The sequence below is a fragment of the Castanea sativa genome, chromosome 1 (assembly GCF_040712315.1).
Source record: "Castanea sativa cultivar Marrone di Chiusa Pesio chromosome 1, ASM4071231v1".
NCBI lineage: Eukaryota > Viridiplantae > Streptophyta > Magnoliopsida > Fagales > Fagaceae > Castanea > Castanea sativa.
The window spans coordinates 16,412,979-16,433,058 of NC_134013.1; the positions used below are offsets into that span (position 1 = coordinate 16,412,979).

The 20,080-nt window shown below is 33.9% G+C and overlaps 2 protein-coding genes across 2 annotated transcripts; both read left to right on the top strand.

The window, feature by feature from the left end:
* Positions 1–8,601: 8,601 nt before the first annotated feature.
* LOC142620520 (uncharacterized) lies at positions 8,602–9,144 on the top strand. The gene is made up of 2 exons (XM_075793903.1): positions 8,602–8,866; positions 8,987–9,144. The coding sequence occupies exons 1-2, from the start codon at positions 8,602–8,604 to the stop codon at positions 9,142–9,144; spliced, it is 423 nt and encodes a 140-aa protein (XP_075650018.1).
* A 9,554-nt stretch (positions 9,145–18,698) lies between these two features.
* LOC142606208 (uncharacterized) lies at positions 18,699–19,689 on the top strand. The gene has a single exon (XM_075777594.1). The coding sequence runs from the start codon at positions 18,867–18,869 to the stop codon at positions 19,494–19,496; it is 630 nt and encodes a 209-aa protein (XP_075633709.1). The 5' UTR covers positions 18,699–18,866; the 3' UTR covers positions 19,497–19,689.
* Positions 19,690–20,080: the final 391 nt, after the last annotated feature.

The following is a 20,080-nucleotide window of genomic DNA, read 5'->3' on the forward strand; positions in this document are numbered from 1 at the left end:
ATTGATAAAGTAACAATACGTAACTTAAACTTCTTTTGGTGTGCCCATGGCTAAAAATGGAGTGAGATTTTTCTTTTACATATTCTAATTTCTCATTGTAACCCCTAATATTTTAACCAATTTGACCATAACGCTTCCGAGAAGTTAGAAATTGAAGAGTGTGTTAAAAATGAATGAACAAGAGGTATGAGTGGCCTAAAAATTAATATTTTGAAATTAAAATTTATATATTTTAAAATGCTTCTATTTAAATAATAAAAACATATGTTTGTGCGTTCTTACTTATTTTTATGTTTACGTTTATTTGTTGATTATCAGGAAAAAAAAAGTATAAGGAACTTGAGCTTACCAAAATCGAGTTCTATATTACAAGGAACTCGAGCTTGGTATGCTCGAGTACCATAGAAGAAGAAAAAAAAAAAAAGCATTACACTCGAGTTTCAAAAAAGTGGTATATTGCTATTTATTTTGCAAACAGTGGTATGTTGCTAATAATTTCCGTGAAAAGTAGTAAATGGCCGATTTGGCCTAAAGCCACAAGTGCTGTTAAAATACAGCCAATCCAATAGGGGAAGGCCAAAGGATTAAACGGCTTTTGTAGGAAGCCAATCCAATAGGGGTTGGTTCTTTTTCATTTCTATATTTCGAAAACTATTTTGGGGCTGCTCATGCTTTAGCAACTCATACTGGGGCCTAGTAAATAGTGATCTTTTTCAACAAATCAATGGATGGAAAAGCAAAAGGCAAAATCAAAGCCTAAGGTGCACAATACATCATTATTTTTCCGCCTTTTTTTGGGTTCATACATTTAAACTGAGATAAAATTAAATTTGAACCTAAGCAATCGAACTGGGTCGTGATAAACTGTATGCCTACCCAATGTACATAGCTCGGCCCAAGGAAACTCAAGGGCATAATCGTAATTTCAATAGGAGGGGCAAAAACATTAATCCCAAGGGCATAATCATAATTTCAATTGTTAGATATTCAAATTGGGACACAAAACAAATCTTGATTTCCTAACAATCATAACAATATGTCATGGACCTCAATTGGATCACCCAATCAAAAGATATCATCAAAACAATTATCCACAGTTGTGAATTGTGATGCACTCACACAATGGACCTACAATCACATATGATTTTAATCATTTAATTTTGATTGGTTCCAATAAGAATTAATATAAATATAATTAATGGTACAAACTTGATTGGATTTTGCTTTTAAAATTCATGTGGATGCATACACCGGTATAATAAAATTGGATCAATTTAAGACAAAGTTATTATTATTATTATTATTATTATTATTATTATTTTGTAATAAGCTAGTTACGCTAGCATCAAATCTCATAGTCTACTCAAAAGCATTTCACACTCGTAATATGTTGTAATTCATAAAAAATATACATATGTTGTTGTTGGAAGAAACATTGTAATTCAAGAGTTGGCTTTGGGAGGAAAAGGTAATTAACATTGCATAAAATCAAATACCTACAAAAATTCATTCGAACGATTCTGGTAAGATCATCAATCCATCTTCTATCTAATATGTGGTTTTCAATCCATAATTATCTCTTTATCCTTATTGTAGTTGTGGAGGGCCCGAGGACAAAGTATGTACTGAAGGGTGGGCTGAGGATCGAGTATGTACTGTGGGGGGCCCGAGGACGGAGGAGGAAGTTTAAAAGTCACAGTATGGAATGCCAATGTCATGACCCACGGGCCACGGGCCCGAGGAAAAGGGCTGCTCATGTGGATGAAGAGATACGTCAGAAATACTTTGAGGCATACCAAGTAAAAACCAAAAGTTAAGAGAAGACTTTCTGATTTGGGATAGCCTATAGCCTCCGCATTAAATGCCCTGCGCTTGGCCTCCTGGCCGCATTAAATGGTGGACAACAACTTTATTAGCTACATTGATGAGGAAGTGACCTGAACAGTGCAAATCACAGCTATGCAGGCTCACTCCACTACCTTCTTCAAACAGAAAATGTGACAAGTGTCACGAGAGGAGACTGGTTAGGTGAGAAATAAATGGTTGAGATGCGAGGAAGGGATGAGTATATATACAAGAAAGAGGAACTGTAGCTAGGGAGGAAAAAAATATCAGAAAAAGAAAGAAGGGGAAATAGGAAGAACATGCTGAGAATAGTGTAATGAACAGTACTATTTTGTTGTGCCTTAAGCCTCCTCGAGAAAGATTTAAGGGAGTGATTGACTCACTTAATCTAGGGATTTTGTTTTTTTCTTCCTTGTCTGACCCTCAGAATGGGCCAATTCTTTGTTGTGTCGTTATCTCTCTACAAATTTTTTGTTTTGGGCCATGAATGAATTGATTCAGCCACTGTTCTAAGTAAGTCGTGGGCTTCAAGAAATTCTTGTCCTTACAGTAGTCTCGAGGGAAAAATCAATATCAAATATAAGAAGCTAGAAAAAGACAATCAATTGCATAAAAGTCAAATTGTCTTTTGACGTACCTTTATCTCTCTGTTAGGAATGCCACCTTGATCTCTTCACATTGTAGAACACAAATAACAAATTAAAAAAATACATAAACAAATTAGAATTCACATTATCATAAGAAAATCATAACCAAAACCAATTCAACCAAGAAATGTGGCTTTATCATAAATGAGTTTTTCCTAAACAAGTTCTAAATCTTGTTCCTAGGCACAGTATGGGTATGTTTCCTAAAATATGGCAGTAGTTTTTAAGACTCCCATTTCTCATTATAGAAAATGACCTATAAGCTTAGATGTGACAAGATTAGAGCTTATTTAGAAAAAATTCTAAAATAACTATTTCTAATAAACCTTTACATTATTGTCTTGTCTTTAAATTCCTTTATTTCCCAAGCACTTTACATTACTGTCTTGCCTTTAATGCTCTGTTTGTTTTAATGGAAAATACTGTGTAAATATAGTTTTTCGTGTTTTCCAGTATTTGGTAGCATTAGAAAAAATAAGTCAAAAGAAAATTATCTTTGGTTAACATAAAAAGTATGGATTATTTTTAGAGATTGTTTTCCACTATTTTTTTTTTTTTTTTTGGAAAATAACTCTATCTCATAGTAAGCTATATAAGGAAAGTTAAAAAATTGTTTTTCAACTCATTAAAAGTTACTACCAAACATAAGAAAATGGGATAGTTTTATAGAAAACATTTTTTGAAATATGACTCATTTTTTGAAAAATGACTCATTTTTTTGAAAAATAACACAGTTTTTAGAAAATTGCTCATTTTTTAGAAAACATTATTGTCGAAACAAATAGAGCATCCTTTACATTTCAAGCACTTTGTTTTATTGTCTTCCTTTACAAATTGTTAGGGTACATTTTTTTACACCTAATATTATTTAAATAACACTTATTTATTTTCAAATATCACCCACAAGTTATTGGGCTTTCCTAAATATTTTTTGACTATTATCATGCAAGCCCACAACCATTCTTCTTTCCATCACAAAATTAGGTTACAAATATAAAATGCCATAAGTCCCAATATTTTTGTAAAGCCTAATCCCAAATTATTTATTTTATTAAGCAAGTTAAAATCTCGTTCCTTTTTTAAAGCCCAAAAACTTTTACACCTAGTAATATTTGAAAAGCTCATAATTCAAATGTAAGGCAAGACAATTTTATCAATGGAATTCAAATCCATAATTAAAGCCCATTGTCAGGAGTAAAAATGCTTAAATGCACATTTGGGCCTTAGGCCTGGTTTGTTGGTATAAGTCTGTTTAATCAGAGTCTTCGAGGCCCACAGGCCAGTTCGCGCTACAAGGGCAGAGGAATTATCCGAGGAAAAGTATCTTCTCGGACGGGCCCAGTAAAGGCCATGGGACGTGCTAAAGGATTTAGAGAAAAAATTCTGGAAGATCTGTTGGGTAAAAGCGTGATCCAAGCACTCGTTAGAAGGAGGAACATGTGAGAAATATCTGAGGAAAAAAGCTGCTACCACCGCATTAAAGGCCCTGCATCTACCTCTCTGGCCACATTAATGGAAAAATGACATCTGAACAGTAATATTCAGCATTCCAGCTATTATTTGAAGACTTCAAGAAGGTGGTGGATGGGACAAGTATCTAAGAGGAAAATATGTGCTACACGTGGGAGAGAAAGAATAGAAGAAGAGGGATATAAGAGGAGAGGAGAGATATGAAGAGCGGGGAGGAGGAAAAACTTGAAGACCAATTGTAATCTTTTGCTTAGAGAAAGAAAGACAATACAAGTGATCCTCGGCTTACGTCCGAGGAGAGTTTTTTGTCATATTCATCTATTATTTGCATAGATTGCGGCATTCTAGCCTGTTTATCAACTCTCCAATATCCCTTAACCTAGATTTCAAACTCATACTCTACAAATTTCATTGTATAAGACTCTTTGGGCCTGAATTCATCTAGTGATTAGACCGGGTACAAATTGTGCACTTACACCCATGATTCAAATACATGGCAAAACAAATTTATCAATGGAATTCAAATCCATAATCAAAGCCCATGATTCAATCTCATGGAAAATTATTTATCAAAAATCCCAGTTCTCATTAACAACATCAAAAAGCTCAGTTCTCACTAGCAACATAAAAAAAGTCCAGTTCTTACTGGCAACATCAAAAAGCCTAATCTTCACTAGCAATATCAAAAAACCTAGTTTTCACTGACAATATCAAAAAAACCCAGTTCTCGTTGGCAACATAAAAATAAGTCTAATTCTCACTGGCAACATCAAAAAGTCCAATTCTCACTGGCAATATCAAAAGCCCAATTTACATTGGCACTATCTTATCAAAAGCCCAAGATTATTAGCACTTGGCAAAAAACACAATGTCATAATTATTTCACTTAAAAGTCCAATGATAAATAATGTTTTAATTTCTTAAAATAGCTATTATCTCAAAAATCATGGCAATCATCTTATAAGAGCTCATGGAAAGTTATTTATCTTAAAACTATGATATTTATCTTAAAACTATGATATTTATCTCATACTATATTATAAACCCATGGAATTTATATAGAACCCATGGTCACTATTTATATCACAACATACATAATGTTTATTTTCAAATCTCATGGTAACTATTCATTTTACAAGCTTACCATTTAAATTATGATGTGAGTATCAGAAACCATAAACATTACTTATGATATGGAATTCATCATTTCAAAAATAGTAAATTTTATTTACAAAAGCATTTTGAAGTAATTAAGCTTGTAATCTTATTTTAAATATTACAACTTATTGCCCATTACAAATATTCATCAAAACCTAAAATATTTACTAATAATAAGAGTCCATGAGGGATGAAACCCATGGCAATATGTGTCATTGATGTCTATTTTTGTAGGGCCAAATATATTATAAAAAGAGAACAAGAAGGAAGTGGTGTTTTGTATTCCAGGTCGACCTAAATTTGTATTTCATGGGTCAAGAGAGAGCATGCCTAATATTATTTCTGCCATTCATGCTAATAAGTTATTTAGAAAACGTTGTAAAGGTTATCTTGCATATGTGGTCGATAACCAGAAGGAAGGGATTAAGATTGATGACATTCCTATTGTGAGGGACTTTGTTGATGTATTTCCTGAGGATCTCCTTGGGTTACCGTTTGATAGAGAGATAGAATTTGCCATTGATTTAGTGCCAGAAATTACACCTATTTCTATGGCACCATATCATATGGCACCTACAGAGTTGAAGGAGCTTAAATTGCAATTGCAAGAGCTTTTAGAAAAGGGATTTATTCGATCCAGTGTATCTCCTTGGGGTGCTTCTGTTCTTTTTGTAAAGAAAAAGGATGGGTCTATGAGATTATGGATTGACTATAGGCAGTTGAATAAGGTCACTATGAGGAACAAATATCCTTTACCATTTAAATTATGATGTGATTATCAGAACCATAAACATTACTTATGATATGGAATTCATCATTTCAAAAATAGTAAATTTTATTTACAAAAGCATTTTGAAGTAATTAAGCTTGTAATCTTATTTTAAATATTACAACTTATTGCCCAAAGTCCCATTACAAATATTCATCAAAACCTAAAATATTTACTAATAATAAGAGTCCATGAGGGATGAAAACCCATGGCAATATGTGTCATTGATGTCCATTTTTGTAGGGCCAAATGTATTATAAAAAGAGAACAAGAAGGAAGTGGTGTTTTGTATTCCAGGTCGACCTAAATTTGTATTTCATGGGTCAAGAGAGAGCTCATGCCTAATATTATTTCTGCCATTCATGCTAATAAGTTATTAAGAAAACGTTGTAAAGGTTATCTTGCTTATGTGGTGGATAACCAGAAGGAAGGGATTAAGATTGATGACATTCCTATTGTAAGGGACTTTGTTGATGTATTTCCTGAGGATCTCCTTGGGTTACCGTTTGATAGAGAGATAGAATTTACCATTGATTTAGTGCCAGAAATTACACCTATTTCTATGGCACCATATCATATGGCACCTACAGAGTTGAAGGAGCTTAAATTGCAATTGCAAGAGCTTTTAGAAAAGGGATTTATTTGATCCAGTGTATCTCCTTGGGGTGCTTCTATTCTTTTTGTAAAGAAAAAGGACGGGTATATGAGATTATGGATTGACTATAGGCAGTTGAATAAGGTCACTATGAGGAACAAATATCCTTTACCTAGGATTGATGATTTGTTTGATCAATTGCAAGGTGCTAAGGTTTTTTCGAAGACTGACCTTAGATTAGGTTATCATCAACTCAAGGTTAAGCAAGAAGATATACCTAAAACTGCCTTTCGTACCCATTATGGACACTACGAGTTTTTGGTGATGCCATTTGGAATGACTAATGCCCCTACTGCCTTCATGGATTTAATGAACTGTGTGTTCAAGCCTTATTTGGATCGGTTTGTTATTGTTTTTATTGATGATATTTTAGTATATTCTAAAACTCAGGAGGAGCATGAAGAACATTTGAGGATGGTGTTGCAGGTCTTGAGGAAGCAAAAATTATATGCCAAGTTTAAGAAGTGTGAGTTTTGTTTAGATGAGGTAAGGTTCTTGGGGCATGTAATATCTAAGGATGGAATTTTTGTGGATCCTAAAAAGGTGGAAGTTGTGGTAAATTGGCCTAGACCAACATGTTTCTTGGGTCTTACAGGTTACTATAGGAGGTTTGTTGAAGGTTTTTCACATATAGCAGGTCCCTTGACTAGGTTGACCCAAAAGAATGCTAAATTCTTGTGGAAAGATGAATGTGAAAAGAGCTTTCAAGAATTGAAAGACTGGTTGGTTTCTGCTCCAGTTTTGACATTGCCAACGGGTTCAGGAGGGTTTGTAATTTACAGTGATGCTTCACAGAAAGGTATTGGTTGTGTGCTTATGCAGCATGGAAAGGTGATAGCATATGCTTCTAGGCAGCTAAAAAGGTATGAACAGAATTACCCTACTCATGACTTGGAGTTAGCAGTAGTGGTCTTTGCATTAAAGATATGGAGGCACTACTTATATGGGGGGATGTGTGAGATTTACACTAACCATAAACGTTTGAAATATTTGTTCTCTCAAAAAGAATTGAATATGTGGCAAAGGAGATGGATTGAGTTGTTGAAAGACTATGAATGTACAATACATTATCACCCTGGTAAAGCAAATGCGGTGGCTGATGTCTTGAGTAGAAAATCCTCTGGTAGGGTGGTAAGTATAATTTCGAGGAAAAGATTTTTTTTTTTTTAAGAGTTGAAGGAGATTAATGTGGAGCTCCAATTTAATGAGTCAAGGGTACTCCTTGTTCATTTTCAATTGCAGCTTACCTTAGTTGAAAAGGTGAAGATTGCTCAAGGATCTGATCTTAATTTGGTAAAAATTATGGAAGAGGTAAAGGAAGGTAATCGAGCTGAGTTTGAAATTCATGGTGATGGTGTTTTACGATTTAGAAATCGATTATGTGTTCCCAATAATGCTGAATTTAAAAGGGAAATTATGGAGGAGGCTCATAAATTTGCATACACTGTTCACCCAAGTAGCACCAAAATGTATCGAGATCTCACAGAAGTGTATTGGTGGAATAATATGAAAAGAGAGATTGCAGATTTTGTATCCCAGCGTTTAATTTGTCAGAAAGTTAAAGTTGAACATCAAAGGCCTGCTAGATTACTTCAGCCTCTCAGTATTCCGGAGTGGAAGTGGGAACATATCTCCATGGACTTTATGACTGGATTACCTAAGTCAGTTAAGGGTCATGATGCTATATGGGTAATAATGGATAGATTGACCAAGTCTTCCCATTTTTTACCAATGAAAAAACTATGTTTTCATTGGATAGATTGGCTCAATTATATGTTATGGAAATAGTGAAATTGCATGGAGTTCCTGTCTCTATAGTTTCTGATAGAGACCCTCATTTCACCTCTAAGTTCTGGAATAGTTTACACAAGGCTATGGGAACCAAGTTAGATTTTAGTACAACTTTTCATCCTCAAACTAATGGGCGGTCAGAAAGAATGATACAGACACTTGAAGACATGCTAAGAGCCTAGGTGTTAGACTTGAAAGGTAGTTGGGAGACTCACTTGCCTTTAATTGAGTTTGCTTATAATAACAGTTACCATTCTAGCATAGAGATGGCTCCTTTTAAGGCATTATATGGCTGGAAGTGTAGGTCACCTATTTGTTGGAATGAAGTGGGTGAAAGGAAGCTGCTTGGTCTAGAACTAGTTCAATTGACTACGGAGAAGATTCAGTTAATTCGTGAAAGACTCCTAGCTGCTCAGAGTAGGCAAAAGAGTTATGCAGATAATAGAAGGCGCGACTTAGAGTTTCAAGTTGGGGATCATGTATTCTTAAAGGTGTCTCCATCGAAGGGTGTGATGAGGTTTGGGAAGAAAGGCAAGTTAAGTCAAAGGTATATTGGTCCTTTTGAGATCTTGGATAGAGTGGGCAATGTATCTTAATGGTTGGCATTGCCACCAGTTTTGTCACATATTCATAATGTATTCTACGTATCAGTGTTACGAAAAAACATGCCTGATCCATCACATGTTTTGGAATATGAGCCGATCAATGTTAGAGAGGACTTGTCTTACGAGGAGCAACCAGTGCAAATTCTTGATAAAAAGGATCAAGTGCTATATTCAAGGAGTATATCCTTAGTGAAAGTGTTATGAAGAAATCATGCAGTTCAAGAAGCGACATGGGAAAAAGAGGAAGACATGAAAGAAAAATACCCCCATCTATTTTCTAATTGAGGTACATCAAGTTTAGAGGACTAAACTTATTTTAAGAGGGGAAGAATGTAATACCCCACATACTTTTATTTGAGGTTATTATTAAATTTTAGTTTAAATATAATTGATGGGTCATAGGTATTCTTTTTATTAGTAACTGCAGCCCGCTACCCCACTAAGCCCACATCTCTAATACGAACTACAGGGTAGAGGAAGAGATACCCAGGGTTTTCATAAAAAATGTTTTATCAAAGAGGCTAAGAGGTTTTTTCTTGGAGTTTAAAGCACATACAAGTGAAGAGGCAATCAGATTATTCAAGGTATGATTTCTCACCGTTAGAAACAAAGAATTAAGGAGTTAGAATTTTATCATAGAAAACTTTAGTGATGTGTAAATTGTTGAATTGATAATTTCTTAGATTACGATTTTACGCTGCTTCAATAATGCTGGAATCCTAGGTTGCCACTATTCGAACTCTAGAACAAAAGCCGAAATTGTTGAATCCATGTATAATGCTTACGTTGCTTTATGGTCTATAGGAACTTTTGGGCTGTTGATCTATGCCGTAAGGTTAATTATGATTTGCTGGAGAATTTGCACCCGACCCCACACATGTTTCACTAGCTAGCTCTCATTTTGTCAAAGTCCTATTTTCTCTTATTGATAGCCTCGATAGTCTATGCCTAGGTGTTGACTATTTCCCTAACACAATGAACCATTAGGATGCAACACATATACAATTCTTTCAAAGGATAAGGGCAGACTTGTTTCTTTTATCCAAATTCTAATTACAACCCCAAATGCTTAGATATTAAATACATTAGGGTCAATGATATTAAGTTCATGAACAAGTCATATTAGTTTTGGCCAACGGTTTTCATTGGGGTTATATATTAAATCCTAGGTTTGCCCATAGTGTGCATTTTAGAACAAAGTTATGGTTATAGAGCCTAATTCATGTTTAAGGTTTTACTTTTGTTTATGACATATATTAAATCCTAAAGTATTGGCTGTTGGCTTTGAGTTTTGATAAATTCAAGGAAACATATTCTTGGGTAAAGATGCTTTGCATTAGTGTTATCTTTTAGTTCAACAAAGTATAATTTTAGTGAGTCAATTTGTATAATTCAATAAGATTTATATTTTGTGGAGGATATTAAGTAATTTTTATGATTGAATACAGGTCTTATTTAAGAGTGTTTTGAGGCTTTTTGGAGGTTGTTTCGGCTGCACTTTCAGAGTGATTCAAGTGTTGTAAGTAATTATGCATAATATGCACAAGCTTCGTTATTTAGGTTCTTAGCAGTTAAGATTTTCAAAAGTTATATTTTTTTTAAGCTTACATTTTTAAAAGTTTATCAAAAAACATTCTTACATCATTGAAAGAGAAACTTTGACCTTTTTTTTAAAAAAAAATTCGAATTTTAAATAACGTTTTGAATGTCCAAATCTCATCTAAAAGATGATTTATAAACTAAACTATTTTCCGAAAATAATTGAGTTTCAAAGTAAGTTTTCTAAAAAGGTTCTTGTTCTTTAAATTTGTTAAAACCAAGTGATTTCAAAGTCATACTTCTATTCTCCAAATGGTATCTAAAATGTTTCTTTTAGCAAATAGAATTTTCAGATTTACTCAAGAATTGTAATATATTTATATAAACTCCTCAGTTTCTTATTCATTCCCTAAGAGAGTCAAGCATCCTTTGATTCGGTTTCAATTCAATAAAGTGATATTCGATATGTCTCTATATTTGGAATAATTGTTAATATTAAGAAAATTATTCTATTTTGTATATATTTTGTTTTGTGAATGTGACTCAAAATAGATGTTTTATAGAATTGATCAGATATATGTGTAAATCCACTCACGAAATTGTATGTAAGAATACGTGTTGATCCCTCACCAGCAGGGGTTAGATGTTAGTATCTGCTTACAGGATTGTATGTGAGAATATATGATGTGTATATGTGACACTATGCTCTGATCAATTATATGTATGTGTTTTCTAATGATTTTAAGATGCGATTACATATGTATTAAGTGATTTGTTATATGTTTTGGAATAATTATTTTTGATTTCATTGAATGAGTTTGTGAAAAAAATCAAAATATTCGTGTCTTGCTTGACTCTATTCCGTTGTGTATTCTGTATAATTGCTTATTAGATGTGTGGCTCACCCCATCAATTACTATTTTTAGATTAAAGTGTAGTTGGGAATATAGAACCATTGGATCGCTTTGTAAGGTGCAAGGTAGAACGTGGAAGTTGTAGGTGACTTCAATATTACTTGAAGACTTACAGAATTTTAGTTACCTTTATTTTGTAATTCATGTTTTATATAGTGGAGATTATTTTTGATTTTGTGGAGTTTAGTTTGTTGTAAGAGGTTTTTAAGAGTACTTGTTTCTTTGGAGTTTTAAATTTATTTGGATCAAGTATGTTTATTGGGTTATATAAGTTCAGCTAGTTAGTCATGCATCTAAATTCATATTCCTTGGATTCGAGGCACAAGTTATTAAACAACATGAAAAATACTTGGGTCTGCCTTCTCTGGTGGGGAAGAACAGGACAAACTCTTTCAAGGAGATCAAGGAGAAACTAGCCAAAAAACTGGCTGGTTGGAAGGAAAAACTACTCTCAAAAGTAGGAAAATGAATTCTGATTAAAGTAGTAGCCTAGACAATTCCAACATATGCTATAAGTTGTTTCAAGATTCCAGATTCACTCTATGAGGAGATGACCAGTCTTATGAGGAATTTTTGGTGGGGGGCAACAGAAGGATGAAAGAAAGATGGCCTGAATTAGTTGGGACAAGCTTTGCACCCCCAAATCTCAAGGTGGTCTAGGGTTTAGATATCTAAAACAGTTCAACCTTGCTTTGTTAGCAAAACAGGGGTGGAGGTTACAATTGGGTGGAGATTCACTGTTGTATAGAGTTTTAAAGGCTAAGTATTTCCCTAGATGCGATTTTCTCCAAGCTAGTTTGGGTGCAAACCCTTCTTTTGCTTGGACGAGTATAATGGCTGGGCAAAATATAGTAAAAAAGGGCATATGGTGGCAAGTAGGTAATGGTGACAGCATTCGGATTTGGGTGGACAAGTGGATCCCCATTCCCTCCACGTATAAGGTAGTCTCTCCCCCCGTTGGTTTACCTATGGAGGCTCGGGTTAGTGAATTAATTGACCCAACTTCAAGGATGTGGAGAACAAAATTAATCCGAAGCATCTTCCTCCCACATGAAGCCAATGAGATTTGTTGTATTGCTTTAAGCTCTAAGCTACCCGAGGACAAGCAGGTTTGGGCACACACAAATAATGGTAGGTTCAGTGTTCGTAGTGCGTATAAAATAGCAATGGAGTTGGCCTCTGAAAATGTTGGTGGGGCTGCCTCAGATGATAGTTGGCAGGGGAAGTTTTGGAAGCTCCTGTGGAAGATTAACACTCCTCACAAGGTCCATCACTTTGCTTGGAGGGCATGCAAAGATATTCTTCCCACTAAAGAAAATTTAGTAAGGAGGAAAGTGATAACTGAAGGTACCTGCGAGATGTGCCAATCGGGGTTAGAGACGTCTGGCCATATGTTTTGGGAGTGTGAACGGGTACGTGAAGCATGGGCCCTGTTGAAGATCTTCCCTGCTCATACAAACATCCAATTTCACTCTTTCATGGATTTATTATGGTATGGTGTTTTTGAGGCAAAGTGGGACGCTCTGCAGTTAGAGAATATTGTCATTGTGGTGTGGGCTTTATGCACTTCTCGAAATGAAGCTCGGACTGGTGGTGTGAAGAAAAGTGTAAGTAAGATTGTGAATGATGCGTTAGAGTATTTGGCTGAGTATCAGGCATGTGTCAAAGAACATGATATGCCACGGATTGCCCAGCCTGCATGCTGGCAACCACCACCACTGAATAAGTTCAAAATTAATATTGACGGGGCAGTGTTCACTTCTCAAAAAGGAGCTAGTGTGGGTGTCGTGGTTTGAGATGCAGGTGGCAATACTATTGGTGCTCTTAGCAAGAAGATTTGGGCCCTTTTAAAAGCGGTAGAAGTAGAAGCAAAAGCGGTGGAGACTAGATTGCAATTTGCGAAAGACCTCCTCATTCAAGACTTCATTCTCGAAGGTGATTCCCTACTAGTGATCAATGCGTTGAAGGAAATTTCACCCCCTCCCTCGTCTATGGCTGCCATTGTATACAGCTCCCTATCAATTTCAAGGGAATTTCGACAGGTTGAGTCCTCCCATGTCGGTAGGTAAGGGAATAAATCGGTTCATTTATTAGCAAAATATGCCCAAGGCATAGATGATTTTTCAGTTTGGTTAGAAGAGGATCCTTGTTCTATTGTACAAGCTCTCCTACAAGATGTAAATTGTATTTCTATAGTTCAATAAAAGTTTTCAGTATTTCCCATAAAAAATATATATATATATAGGTCAAGTGATCATTTTCTTTTTTTAATTCTTTGGGTCAACTTTTAATTTGGAAGGTCAAGTTTTCAAAAAGAAACTTTTTGAAAGAGTAGTTTTCAATTTTGGGGGGCCAAAATATAAGGATTCTGTATCTTTCTTTCTTTCTTTTACTTTTAATCATAAACGGTAGAAATTTATTGCAATATAAAGTTAATGATAATGATACAAAAGAATAACAATTTTAGGATGAACACCCCAGCTATACAATTTCATAACAATAACCCAACAAACCATTCACACATATAAGACCACGTTATCAGATCCAAAAAAAAAAATAAATTACATAAATAAATAAATAAGGCCACGTTATCCCCCTTCATTTTATCCATCACTTGACATGTGTTACTTATCAATTTCCTGGCTCCTTTGGCGATAGCATCAAGTATATATATATATATATGGGTCAAGTGATCATTTTCTTTTTTTAATTCTTTGGGTCAACTTTTAATTTGGAAGGTCTAGTTTTCTAAAAGAAACTTTTTGAAAGAGTAGTTTTCAATTTGGGGGGGCCAAAATATGGGGATTCTGTATCTTTCTTTCTTTCTTTTTCTTTTAATCATAAACGGTAGAAATTTATTGCAATATAAAGTTAATGATAATGATACAAAAGAATAACAATTTTAGGATGTACACCCCAGCTGTGCAATTTCATAACAATAACCCAACAAACCATTCACACAAATAAGACCACATTATCAGATCAAAAATAAATAAAAATAAATAAATAAGGCCACGTTATCCCCCTTCATTTTATCCATCACTTGACATGTGTTACCTATCAATTTCCTGGCTCCTTTGGCGATAGCATCAAGTATTTTCCTTTAAATATTATATACTAAGTGTGTGTTTGAATACCGTTTATTTTACTGAAAATTAAAAACTTATTGTTGAAAACAATAAAAATTTTTTTTTTTTGAGTTACTGTTCAATCTTGAAAACACTGTTTAACACTGTTCATTTGCCTTAATGCACTGTTCATGTCTCATAAACAGTACAAGAGGCGTTGGTAAAAGAAAAGGCAAAAACGGCAGACGCTAAAACGCAATTAGCTATCCAAATGCATATTAAGGTTTTTTAAAGAAATTCCGCCAACAAATAGCTACGTCACTGTATTATTATTATTGTTGTTGTTGTTGTTGTTGTTGTGAAGAATGAAAAATTTAATCATGTGAAGATAAATTCAATACATCTTCAATTAAGGAGGTTATCATTTCTGGGTTACTGTTCAACCTTGAAAACACTATTTAGCACTGTTCATTTGCCTTAATGCACTGTTCATTAAGTGTGTGTTTGAATACCGTTTATTTTATTGAAAACTAAAAACTTATTGTTGAAAAAAATAAAAAAAATAATTTTTGAGTTACTGGTCAATCTTGAAAACACTGTTTAGCACTGTTCATTTTCCTTAATGCACTGTTCATTAAGTGTGTGTTTGAATACCGTTTATTTTACTGAAAACTAAAAACTTATTGTTGAAAACAATAAAAAAAATAATTTTTGAGTTACTGGTCAATCTTGAAAACACTGTTTAGCACTGTTCATTTGCCTTAATGCACTGTTCATGTCTCATAAACAGTACAAGAGGCGTTGGTAAAAGAAAAGGCAAAAGCGCCAGATGCTAAAACGCAATTAGCTATCCAAATGCATATTAAGGTTTTTTAAAGAAATTCCGCCAACAAATAGCTACGTCACTGTATTATTATTATTATTATTATTATTGTTGTTGTTGTTGTTGTTGTTGTGAAGAATGAAAAATTTAATCATGTGAAGATAAATTCAATACATCTTCAATTAAGGAGGTTATCATTTCTGGGTTACTGTTCAACCTTGAAAACACTATTTAGCACTGTTCATTTGCCTTAATGCACTGTTCATTAAGTGTGTGTTTGAATACCGTTTATTTTACTGAAAACTAAAAACTTATTGTTGAAAACAATAAAAAAAAATAATTTTTGAGTTACTGGTCAATCTTGAAAACACTGTTTAGCACTGTTCATTTGCCTTAATGCACTGTTCATGTCTCATAAACAGTACAAGAGGCGTTGGTAAAAGAAAAGGCAAAAACGCCAGACGCTAAAACGCAATTAGCTATCCAAATGCATATTAAGGTTTTTTAAAGAAATTCCGCCAACAAATAGCTACGTCACTGTATTATTATTATTATTGTTGTTGTTGTTGTTGTTGTTGTGAAGAATGAAAAATTTAATCATGTGAAGATAAATTCAATACATCTTCAATTAAGGAGGTTATCATTTCTGGGTTACTGTTCAACCTTGAAAACACTATTCAGCACTGTTCATTTGCCTTAATGCACTGTTCATGTCCCATGAACAGTGCAAGAGGCGCTGGTAAAATAAAAAAAGGCAAAAATGCCAAATGCTGAAACGCAATCAGCTATCCAAACGCGTATTAGGGTTTTTTAAAGAAACTCCGCCAACAAATAACTACGTCACTGTATTATTATTATTGTTGTTGTTGTTGTTGTTGTTGTTGTGAAGAATGAAAAATTTAATCATGTGAAGATAAATTCAATACATCTTCAATTAAGGAGGCTATAAGCGAGTCTAAATTTTCTATACCACTTGTTATGTACCACTCTATGTTCCACCAATAATTACTTGTCATGTTTTCATTTTACTTTCCTTATAGAATAACTGAAGTTTAAAATGGAAAGTAATTATACACATGATAGATAGTGATTGGTGAAACATAGAATGGTACACAAAAAATGGTATAGATGATTTGCATTCGCCATAAGCATACAAGGTGAATCTTCTACCCAAACTTCAAAAGTTTTTTTTTTTTTTTGGGCAAGAAGGATATGCCAAATTAAATAATCCTTTTTCATGTTTATTAATCCAAGCTCCATCAGTGTATTTGGTATCTATTGTGTTAATTAAATATTCAAGCATATTTTAACACAATTAAGTATCTATTGTGTTAAAAAAAATATATATATATATATATATATATATATATATATATATATATGGGTTGGGTTCAAGTTACACTTGGTGTAACTCTAAACAATGTTACACCACTCAATATTTTTTAATTGGATGCGAATACTGACAAATCCACCATTAGATTACATTATCTTCGTATATTCTTCATGCTTGCAAAATTTCGAGGTGATCAAAGATTAATAGCCATGTCATCAATCAATTGTTAAAATTCAAATTTTTGTAGTTTAAAATAATGCATAAAATATGAGTTTATAGATCAAATGGTAAATATCATCTTATTGATATGAAAATTGGCATGCATATTAAGAACATATAGAACATGAAATTCAATGGTTGGATTTTCAAAATATGAATTCAATAATAAGTTATTGGGTGGTGTAACATTGTTTAGAGTTACACTAGGTGTAACTTGAACCCAACCCTATATATATATATATATATATATATATCTATTCTAGCCAAAGGTCTTGTAGCTGAATTGGTATCTCTCTATGCACAAAGTGCTTAGGAGTTTAGAAGGGAAATGGTTTGAATTGCGGGGTTAGCAACATATTGTAATTATCTTTTAAAAAAAAAAACTTTCTATTTTAGGAGTGTCATTTAAAGAAAATATGTTGGCTCATGATTCAAATAAAGGGTTTAAATATGAAATAGAATTTACATTCAAATTAAATAAATATATTTTAAAATAATGATGTATAAAATTATGAGGTTTTAAAAATTTGTATAATATAATATTATGAGGTTTCAAAAACTTATATAACACCATATAGAGGGCCGGAACTACTTAATGTGTTGTGGGGGTCATGGCCCCCTAAAATTTTCAATAATTAAAAAATCACCCTTAAATTTATTTTAAAAATTAAAAAATATTTGGTTTCCCCCCCCCCCCCCCCCCCAATTTTCACATAATTCTCATATAGTATTCTTAAATTGAATAAATTTTATTTTTGTTATTACTTTGGTCCCCTCACTCTTAAAATACTAGTTCTGCCCCTAAGCATATATGAGGTCAATTAAAACTATTTTTTTCTTCTGTAAAAAAAAAAAAAATGATCTTATATATTTTATATTATAGATACATAATAATAATAATAATAATAATAATAATAATAATAATAATAATAAATAGATAAAATACGCAAATTGTGATATGTCAACTGTTATATTTGATAATAAGTCATGAATATAATGATATTACCGAAAAGAATAGTTCTAGAACCACAAATTATTTCACAATTTTTTGTCACAATACTTTTATATAGATACACACTCTGTCACATTGGAATTGTACGGAATAAGTTTTCTAATTTTTTTTTATACGTACTCTGTCACAATACTTTCCCTAAGTTTCACAATTCTCTGCCGAAAATAAGTCAAAAAGTTCATACCAGCAGTGATGTACCGGTTGCTTGCGCCTTCTCCTTAGCCGGCGAAGAAGAAAATAAAAATAATCAAAGCGTAACGAAGTTAGTTGTACGGCACAAAATTCCGATATTCAGTTATGCTGATGCTCTACGTACAAAATGTAGTACAACAACAAGTTTCACACAACACCACTTGTACGTTGTAAGCTTGAAGTCCAAGTTTCATCCCCTAATTTCCGGTTTCCACGTAGCTTCGTATTAATGCAAGTAATACTAAGACCATAACTTTTTTTTCTCACAATTTTTGTTATTATTTGTTCACGCAACAAATGGTAATCTTAAGTACCGAGTTGTGAGTGGTATAGTTATTAATCCACCACTTTTAATTTACTATTTATAACTTACCATTTGAACAAATTAAGGCAAAAATTGTGAAAGAAATTGTAGTCCTATTATTTTTCTATTAATACCGCGGTCCCTCTCCTCCATTACAAGCACTCAAGCAGCGTACGCGTCATCGCTTATGGCTAAAAAGTAAAAACGCTCTCTTTCTCTCTCTCCTGTCTATTCGTTTTGGACAATTTCCACAACAGAATTCGCTGCTGACGGCTTCGCTTGCGTCACTCGTTAATTACTTCCCAAGTACCTCCACATTTAAAGACCAACGCACGCCGCGTACTTTTCGTATTGTCTCATTTCTTCCCTCATTTCCTCTGTCTATCTCTCTCCTGCTCCTGCTCTTGCTCCTGCTCCTGCTCCTGCTCTTGCTCTTTGTGTTTGTGTTTTGTTCTCCATTCACACACCAAAAGAAAGAAAAAAAAAGAATTACTAATTTTAAAACCTGGGTTATTTATCGAAATGGGTGCTTGCTTCTCTTCAGTGAAGTCTCAGTCTCAGCCATCTCAGCCATCTGCTAAGGTAATCTCCACCAACGGTATTCTTCGCGAGTATCCTGTCCCTATAAACGTGTCTCAACTTCTTGAATCCGAGGATTGCTTGTGTTCATCGTACTTCGTTTGCAATTCCGACCGTTTGTATTACGAAGATTACATTCCTGTCTTGGATTTGAATGTCGAACTTGAGGCCGACCAGATCTACTTTGTTCTTCCTCTGTCTAAGCTTCAGCAACGTTTGACTGCTTCTGATATGGCCGCTTTGGCTGTTAAAGCCAGCGTGGCTATACAAAACGCCTCCACAAAGGACGGTTATCGCCGCAAAAAGTCTCGCATATCTCCGGTCCTTTTGGTTAATCGATCCGCTTCTTCAGAAAATTATAGCAAGATTAATGATTATGGGTTTGAGTATAATAGTAATATGAACAAGCCCCTTGTTGTTGATGCTAAGACTGTGGGTGTAGCCGGTGCTGGTAAATTATCTCGAGCTGGGTCAGTCAGAAAGTTGCCGAGATTTAATTCTAAAAGGGCTAAGTTGGCTGTTCGATCGTTTAGACTCAGATTGAGCACAATTCATGAAGGCACGGATGTCTAGAATTTTTTTATTTTTTAGACTGTCCTATTTGTAACATACCCTCCCTGTAAACAAAAACAGAGGTCGGATTGAGAGTGTGATTTTTGTAATTGTGTTTATGGTTTGATTATTCATCTCGGAGATATTTAGAGTTCATATCTATCTCCTCAATGTAATTATTCAATTATTCAAATCTGGGTTTCCCTTTTGCAAATTTTCTTAACTTCTCAGCAGCTCTCTCTCTCTCTCTCTCTCTCTCTCTTTTTCATTATTATTACAATAGATACTTTTAACAATTTTTTTCCCTTTCATTATTAATTTTGAAGAAAATAAGTTGTCTTTAGTCTTCTAGATAAGGTACAGTATGTGCCTATGTGGTATCCCATTGAGGAATGAGATAACAAGCGAGCGCGTGTGGAAGCGCTGACTTTTTTTACAGGTTGAGCCAAATGTGAATCAATCTCAGACACTTTAAATTCCTGGAAACCGGAAAAGCATACAGATTTAGACTGTGAAAGCTATTCCACACGTATTTCTCTTCTAGAAAAAACCGAAACAATGGATTACAACAAATGTCAGAATATTTTTTACTATAATTGAGTTGA